The sequence below is a fragment of the Orbicella franksi genome, chromosome 13, assembly GCF_964199315.1.
Source record: "Orbicella franksi chromosome 13, jaOrbFran1.1, whole genome shotgun sequence".
In the NCBI taxonomy this organism is placed as follows: Eukaryota; Metazoa; Cnidaria; class Anthozoa; order Scleractinia; family Merulinidae; genus Orbicella; species Orbicella franksi.
This window is the reverse complement of record NC_138157.1, coordinates 18,379,775-18,388,520: the sequence shown is the minus strand read 5'-3', so window position 1 is coordinate 18,388,520 and position 8,746 is coordinate 18,379,775. Positions and strand designations below refer to the sequence as shown.

At 38.5% G+C, this 8,746-nt stretch overlaps 2 protein-coding genes across 3 annotated transcripts in view; both read right to left on the bottom strand.

The window, feature by feature from the left end:
- LOC145465602 (uncharacterized) overlaps positions 1–4,928 on the bottom strand; it is a 10,618-nt gene extending 5,690 nt beyond the window's left edge. Inside the window, exons 1-2 of one of the 2 annotated variants that reach the window (XM_081449379.1) lie at positions 3,480–4,928; positions 544–1,837 (exon numbers count right to left, since the gene is read on the bottom strand). In XM_081449379.1, coding sequence (XP_081305505.1) covers positions 544–1,726 — 1,183 coding nt within the window. In that variant the 5' untranslated portion in view covers positions 1,727–1,837; positions 3,480–4,928. Of the gene's footprint in view, positions 1–543 lie in introns of both variants that reach the window. The other variant, XM_081449378.1, reaches the window with a different exon arrangement.
- On the bottom strand, positions 4,928–8,193 carry LOC145465093 (Fanconi anemia core complex-associated protein 24-like). Its single transcript, XM_081448878.1, has 5 exons — positions 8,083–8,193; positions 7,501–7,650; positions 6,291–6,435; positions 5,712–5,743; positions 4,928–5,029 (listed from the first exon to the last, which is right to left on the bottom strand). The coding sequence occupies exons 1-5, from the start codon at positions 8,191–8,193 to the stop codon at positions 4,928–4,930; spliced, it is 540 nt and encodes a 179-aa protein (XP_081305004.1).
- Positions 8,194–8,746: the final 553 nt, after the last annotated feature.

The window sequence follows — 8,746 nt, the reverse complement described above, 5'->3', positions numbered from 1 at the left end:
ATAGCTAATCACGTTCGAGAATTTTGTTATAGTTTTGATTAATAAATGTAATTACGAGTAATCGATGGGTAATCAACAGGTTATCTATGAGTTATAAGATAAAAAGCATCAATGAATAATCGATGACATTGACATGACATCGTGTTGGTCATCGATTACTCATCGAATTCGATGTCATCGATCAGCGATCGATTAGTTACGTCTGAGTAACAGGAGCAGTTAGCACAGGTTGGATTGGAGCCACAACTCAATTTTTACATGCTACGACCACTACACTGACTTTCCTTGACAACATTTCTTCCGATGCGGACTTTCAATGGAATGTTGGTATAGAGTTTGGTTGGTACTGATATTGTTCCTCACGATCGTTAAGTTGGGATCTCACATAATTAGAGGAATCAACTATTTTTCTTGGGACGCCACAGTAAAGTCAAGTCAAGCTAACAGGTTTTGGTTGGTTTACGTCACCAAACAAAGAATAACTACATACTCTCTTGGCGCACACCTACTCGACAAATTAGATATCACTCTGAATTAAAATACCTTTTGAACTCCCCGCTTGCATTTCCCCTTTTATGTCATCAACGCGTGCATTTAATTCCTTCACGTCTGACCCGACTTCCTTCACTTGTGTCTTCACATCTGTTAGTTCAGCTTTCACGTCTGACCCCACATCTTCCACTTGTGTCTTCACATCTGCTAGTTCAGTTTTCACATCTTTCACTTGCGAACCGACGTCTTGCATTTGTGTCTTCACATCTGTTAGCTCAGTTTTCACGTCTGACCCCACATCTTCCACTTGTGTCTTCACATCTGCTAGTTCAGTTTTCACATCTTTCACTTCCGAACCGACATCTTGTATTTGTGTCTTCACATCTGTTAGTTCAGCTTTCACGGCTGACCCCACGTCTTCTACTTGTGTCTTCACATCTGTTAGTTCCGTTTTCACATTTTTTACGTCTGACCCCACATCTTCCACTTGTGTCTTGACATTTGTTACATCAGTTTTCACCTCTTTCACGTCTGACCCGACATCATCCAGCCTTGACTCGATCTTGGTAAGGTGATCGTCGATTTGTTTAAACTTGATGGCAGCATCTTTTTCCTTCTTCAACTCGTCTTCCAATTGTTGAAGTCTTGTTGTGGGAAAGTCGTCTTCGCCAAGCTTTCCAATCTCATCAATCTTAGTGGTGTTTTGTCCAAGTGCAGTAAAAGCATCCTTTGCCAGCTGTATATAATTATCAAAGGTGGCCTTGTCAATCTTTTGTGTACTGATCTGGTGACAAAGCGCGTTTCGTAGCAAGCGAAGCTGATCCAAAGCTAAGGCGTACGTCTCCGCTTGGTTTCCAGTAGGGCTGACAACCGAGTGATGAAATGTCCCGGCTGATATACCACGTGGCTTCACATACAGTTTGTCCAACGTGCTGACGCCTCCAGTCCCGTCTGGCATGGAAAAGGTCTGAGCAAAGAGAGTGGCTTTGAATAAAGCTGTACAGTCCCACTCCTTGTAGGATTTGTTCAGAGTTGGTACTTTCTTCACTCCACCCTCGTTTACAAGTAACAAGTTTAGTACCGTTACAGAGTCATCCCATTTTGGGACGCATGGTGAAGTAGCGACCCGGTTGTCCCACATGGAAACAAAGACTTGACGCAGGACAACAGGGAAGTCATCTAGCACAACAGTGGAAAACTTGAAAAAGTTCAGTTGTTCCGGAGAAAACGTCATTGTCAGGCGTCCGGAATGTCTCCAAGATCCTCTGTTAATGATACTGGGTGGCAAATTAAAATTTGACAAGGGTCTTTTGAAACAGTTCAGTTGAAGCTAAAAACAGAGCATCTGCAAAGGAAACACTTTTTTTAAAGAGATTTTGCATAGCGGCAAATTTCATTACGAGGTGACAACACCACTTACTGGATGTATGTTTTAATTCAGCTTTAATGCAATCTGAAGTGTGCTGTTGTTTGTTAATAATATTAGTGATCACCAGAAAATTAGAATTCTAGTACAATTTAGAATTTAAAAAAAGAACGCGTGATAACAGGTGTTATTATACATTGAACTCACTATCTCTTTTCTGATTGGCCGAAAGCGTACAGTGAATTTTCGAAATCAGCCCCTGTGACGTCATCTAGCTGCAGATCATACAATAATTATGTCAAGGACACTCAAGGTCACGGGTAATCATGTCATGTCTGACCACGGTGCATGATTTCTAAGGGTAATCATGTCAAGTTCGAACGCTTTGTGTTACTTGCCGTTAGTGAAGCAGCAAAAAATGACTTCCTTTTTTTTTCGTTCAATGTATAATAAAACAATTATTAGACTCGGTTTTTGTGATATCCAGAATAATCAAGGTCTGCTAATAATCAAGGTCTTGAAGGAGCTTACAATTGACAAAGCCATATGTAAGCGTTTTGTCCCAAATACACGATTTAGTGTATCAAAATGTCTCAAGTTTTCCTAACATTTTCCAAAATCGGGCACAGTAAGTATGAAGACACACTTTTCTTCACATTCCTTGCTATCTACGAGATATGACAACTTGTGGGGAGGCAAGGAGAATTTTAACTGTTGTGCTTTCCTTAGGCTGCGAGCTGGCTCTTCACGGGGAATACTTAGACCATTTTCGATATATTAAGATTCTATCTTGGCTCCGAGGCTTGGGGGAATGAAACAAAAGGAATCACATCGAGTTTAAGTGATGAATAATTAATTTCTTTTATTTTATTCCCCCAAACCTCGGAGCCATGTTAGAATTTTAATATATCGAAAATGGCCTAATTGTCACGACAACTTTGCGGAGAGGAAAGCAATGAATATGAAATATTCTCTTCAGAAAGGAAATATAAAATCGGTGCCCTTCGTTTGCATTGTAATTAATAATTGTTATTCCGTGGGTTCGATTACGTTCAAGAAACTTCGAATGCGTTCCGAGGTGTAAAAGGGAATTACCCGAGTGTTTCAAATAGTGAAAGCGGAAGAGAAACTAAAACATTTTCTGAGAGGATTACTATGACAAAACCAGTGAGTTTCAGGACAAAAAAACTATAAAAGTGAAGTGACTGTACCTTCCTTAAGAAACCGTAGAATTTAAAACACTATTATACTTCGATTTTGACAGCGAAACATAGTATCTGGGCAGGGAAAATGGCGATCACTGCATGGTGTAAGAAGCGAGGCACAGGCAAAGATTCCAGTACTCCTGCTTTCAAAACCCCTAAGTCTGCATTCATAAAATAATAACGGACTTAAGAGCCTTCTCTCCTCAAAGAATAAGGCAATGATATACAATAAAACTCAAATTAAAACTATTATAAACTTGGTACAGCCTATTATGTTTACGTTCGATCTGGCTTATTTTCATGCGACGCGACGATCTTAATTATGCTGTATATTTACAAATGAATAAGCTTCAAATCGAAAGCAGCAGTCAGGTAAAAAAGAACAGAAAACGTGAAATAAATTGTGTTTTACCTACCGATTCACTAAGTACCTTCCGTCTCCACCGTATTTTGCCAGACATCGCGTGATCTCTGCACGATTGCACTCTTCCCCAGAACCCTAAACGCTGCACGGGTGCGCGAGGGAAGATTGGACGCACGCGCGAGGCGATCGCGCGCTCCGAGCTGGGTTGCCCCACGTCCCACACTGTGTATTACTGGGGAATTTAGAAATACTTCAATCTAGAAGTCCTCTCTCCACTAATTCTTTCCTGACTGCGAGGGATTAAGACAAGGTCGACTTGTGGCAAGTCTTTTTCCTGGCTGAGAAGTCCTTTTAACTTTGAACTTATTTACATGCATCATTATATTAAATGCATCAACTGATCAAGTCAAAGGAAAAGAAATTATGACTGTGATGGTGGTTGGAAATGTGCTCTTTTTTTATCATGGATTTTCACATTTCCTTTTGAAAAAAAAAAAAATTAGGTTTAGCTTTGATTGAGAAAATTTCTCCACCACTGGACAGAGTATTTCATCACAGTTCCAAACACCTCAGAGATACCCTGCTGCCTTTTATATGATCAACTCTCTTCTGGGTGTCTGGACATGTCACAGTTGATACATTACAAGTTCACTGATGCAAACGTTCCATTTGTCTGATTGACAAACAAATGGATGTTAAAAAGAATGATACTAAAAGGAAAGGATCTCTAATGTGGTATTTATTTGCTCTTATTCATTTCAGTTCAGCAACTACTGAATCATTTGTAAACTATAATTTCACTAAGTTGCTGAACACTATAATGGCTTGGTACAGCTACATATTTTTCAGATTTGACATTGTTTCCAAAACAGTTTTGTCATTTATATATTATTTTACAGAAGGCATCACCATCCTTGGTGAGGTCTGTCAACATTATAAACGTGTCTTTATTTAGAGTACGAGTAGTTCCTCTTTCTCTTAGTCTGTCATGTGTGATGTGAAAGAAAGTTGCAAGAGAAAAACGGCTGCATGAAATCATAGGGGCGAGATGCACTTCCCGCCCCCAGGATTTCATATTTTTTCGTGCGGTTTTCTTTCACGTCATGCATGACGAACCAAGGGAAAGAGGGAATACTCGTAGTCTAGTCTTTATTGCGCCATGTATTTTGTAATCTAAATTTCACTGCATGAACCTATGTACCTATGTAGTGTACAGGAGTGAATAGAGCACCTCTGAATGAATTGACCTTTTTACTATATTTTGGATAAAGTTTAAATTACAACCAGGCTGCGAACCTGAAGAGAAACAAAGAGTTAATCAGGGTTATGCACCACTCAGAAGTTATCAAAGTGCTCCACGTTTTGCATATCCAGTTTGGCCCACGTCTTAAATGTTGTATTATTTGACTAGTTTTTAATACTTTTTAATAAACAAGAACAGAAATGACATAATTTGTTATTTTATAATTTAATTTATACATCTTCACTACCCTTCCAGATTCACACTCCTACACTACTTCTTCTGTTGTTTCCATGTGGCTGAAGTTGAAAGAAGTCCTTTAGTTGCTGTGCATTGGCATTTCCCACCACAGTAGCCAGAGACTAAAATTAAAACAAATTAACAAGCTGAGTCTTCATCTAGTAATACTGTAGTTATGAAAATATCTGAAAGTTACACTGTGACTACTCAAACCTAGGCCACCCAACAAAATTCTCTACAAAATAATGAATGAAAACTTTGAATGTTCCCAATAGATTTCCACAAATTACCGATCTGATCAAGTGGCACATTGTTATTTTGACCATTTTTATAATTTTAACAGGCAAACACTATTTGTCAATTTGCAAAAACAATCACTTGGATGGCTTCGGTTGGGGTAGCTGCATTGTAAGTTTCAATGTTTTGCTCAACAAATGACTCCAGAATTGTTCTACATGTATATGGACTGTGTATAGTATTATTTATAACAAATTAAATTGACAACAGTCATTATTAATGGCAAAGGTAAATGCATCATTTCAATTATCAAAATGTTGCATCACATGTACTCCAGGTGTATACTGGGCTGAATGCAGCACCTTGGTGATTATTTGGCTTAGACTAGTACAGACTATAAGGTGAGAAAGTGCAAAGTGTAGTCTGTTCTTAGTCATAGCATATACAGGCATCATGCAATAATCCTACAAGACACTCTCTTCTTTGCTGAGGCCAATGACTTTAATGACAGTTTGTCAAGGTAGTGAAATCTGTACCATAAAAAAATTAACCAAATAGATTACTTACAGCAACTGAAGCCTTACTGATTTGTTCAATACCTAAAAGAAAATAGTAGATTTAAGATAAATTTTACCACAATATCAAATTATATCCAATATCTTAATAATAAGCATATGGATTCACTAGGTTTCCTTGTGTTCTGTTCTTGTTCTTTAGGTCGGGTGGCGATGAAACATAACCCCTTCCACTCCTGTACACACATTGAGTACATTCCTTTTAGGCTTGCAGAAAATGGGCTATTTCCGAGTAACCTCTTACCACTGTGAGAATACTAGCCTCCTACACAGACAGATGCTCTTTGGGCTGACACCACACAATCTTCCTCCCCCACCAATGGCATGAGTCCGAAGAAAGTCTGCATAGGAGGCTGTGTTAGTACAAGTTTTCATGGGAAGCCATTCATACATGTATGAAAATGTATTTCACCTTTGCATTCATTTTCAAGCAAATCAAACTCAATTTCATGCGCAATGTTTTGACCGAAGACTCAGAAACAAACTATTGTCTCATAAAACAATTACCACATAAAACAACACCATGTTGAGTTTATATAACAATGGTGAATAGCTATAATAACCTACTTACTATTAAACTTGGATAACAGAGCCATTGCTTTTTTCTGTCCTAATCCTGGCACAGTCTGTAAAGTTGTGAGAACAGCTTGGTCTGTAGGTTGTGGTTTCATTTTGATGCGGTAAGGGTTACTTTGGGGCTTGCTCTCCAACAAGACCTGGTATGAATTTTTGAATTCATGTAACAGTGATACCAATAAATTATAATACTGTTTTATGCCTGGGGGTTTTAAAAAGGGACAGGCACCGGGCAAACTAACTGGCTGTGAGGACGATTTTGCTTGCCTAGTTTGACCATCTTGAAGGAGGTTTTTTTCTGAAAAGAAGTTCAGTCCCATTTCAAAAAGTTTTGCATGTGTGTGTAAAACAATTGCCTTCCTGCTGAAAACCTTAATGAAACCCCTGCAGTTATGCCAAATGATAATTGTTTTAAGTTATAAATCACATAAATCTGCATAAAATCATCAAAGTGTTTCTATTGGCTCAGTGACATGTTTATCAACATTAACATAATGCACATATATCATAAAATTACATGGGCAATATACATTGTATATCACTCATTATATCACACACATTATTAGGTCAATTCCTTTTGGTAAGGCTAACACTGCTCTGTGGATAGAACCCTTAAGTTAGTATATTAGCTAAAGGTGCTTCAAAAAAAGACGCTTCTTGCAGACAGTAAAATAACTTTCTGAAACGTTATCTATTGAAGTGGGAAAACTTTTAAAACTGTTATCACTTGACAGTGTGAAATTCCATGCATGTTCCATATTGATCATGGGGTAAAAGTAAAGAAGAGCCCTCCCCCCCCGCCCCCCACCAAAAAAAAAACACTGGCGGTTGACTGTTGATTAACTGTCGGCCAATAATCATGGTAATCTTCCTCAATGTATAGTCCAATAATGAACAGTCTCCCAGTCCCCAACCTCATGACACACTCGTCAATATAAGAATTATTATTTTTCTGCTGCAGGGGTTTCATTAAGGGCCGGTCACCAGGCAAATTGACCGGCTGGTTTGACCATCTAGTGGAAAGTTTTTCTTACAAAGAAGTTCAGTTCAAATAGTTTTGCCTGCCTGTGAAAACCAGTTGCTCTCCTGCTGAAAACATTAATGAAACCTCTGCTGCTCTATAACATTTTGCTATTCCAAACTCTCTGGGGGACTGAAACTGTTTAAACTTCTGGAGGTTCATTAGAAAGGAAACGATAGTTTACCATTTGAGCTAAGATTTTGCCAGCTTCCACAGGTGATGCTACCGGAAGAAGTACCAGTCCCCTCTCAATTACAACAAACTTCTGCAAATCATAGAAGTATTGGGAACTAAGGGATGTCTTTTCAGCCAATATCACTCTTCTAAATGTTGCCTGAAAAAGATAAAGAAATAGCAATGCTGTTTTGATTCTCTGCCAGAGGCTGTTGGGCATCCTACTTATTGGACTGTGAGTTTGATGTCATGAAGACCTTAGTTAACTGTCAAGAGTTGGGCAGTCCCAGTGACTTATCCATTAAAGATAGAATATCGATAAAAATGATGATTGGTTTCATTTTGTATGTTTCAACCATAATGCATGACAAACCATCTGCACACTGTAAGAACCCTCTATGACTTGATAATAGGAGGTTGTCTTGCCAACCAGATTGCAGGTTTGCTGGAAGTGAGCCTCTGGGATATAGAGTGTATGCAAGGGTTAAAAAAGAAAGACAGAAATTTATTATAGTTTCTAGAATTTGCAGCATACTAAATGGGAGAATCCAAAAAAATCTTACTCCATCCCACCGAAATAATTTTACAATACCTTGGCAAATTTGAGCAGCTTCCCTTTGTAATTGTATCCACCCACTAGATCTGCTTCAGTGAGATACAATACTCCAACATCTGATGATGGGTTGAAGTCTATTATTCCCATGCAGTCATCAATTTGAACAGTAACATGGCTTTCTGACAATAAACCAAATTATTGTACATTGTAGCCACTATCTGTCTTTTCATTGGCTAAAAGCCTACGGTTAACTCTGGGAAACAGCGCAACCTACAGATTATTCACTAATCTGCGAGCAGACTAGTGAATAATCCGTAGGTTGCACGTGCAATGCATGATTCCAAGAGCAATGTCAAGTTCACGTAAGAACATGGCTTGTGGAAAATAAACTGTGTTCGGTGCAATAATGTATTTGTTGTTATTTTCTTTAAAACAATGTATAATAAAACAATTATGAGATTTGGTTTTTGTGATATCCGAAATAATCAAGGTCTCGGTAAGTGTTATCAGCCGAAGCCGAAGGCTGAGGCTGATAACACTTACCTTGACCTTGATTATTCCAGATATCACAAAAACCTCATCCAATAATTGTTTACAATCAACTGATTATTCATCAAGTAAGCATTATCAGGTGGTCATCCATGTTGGTTGATCAGTCAGTCAGTCAGTTCATTCATGCATCTGTGCGTCCAACCGATAA

Excerpts from the sequence above, each read along its gene's own strand:
- LOC145465093 (XM_081448878.1), bottom strand. The coding sequence starts at position 8,193 with ATGGGAATAATAGACTTCAACCCATCATCAGATGTTGGAGTATTGTAT. Across the intron at positions 6,436-7,500 it reads GCAAAATCTTAGCTCAAATG|GTCTTGTTGGAGAGCAAGCC; the intron begins GTAAACTATCGT and ends AATTCATACCAG. Across the intron at positions 5,030-5,711 it reads TCAGTAAGGCTTCAGTTGCT|TCTCTGGCTACTGTGGTGGG; the intron begins GTAAGTAATCTA and ends TTTTAATTTTAG.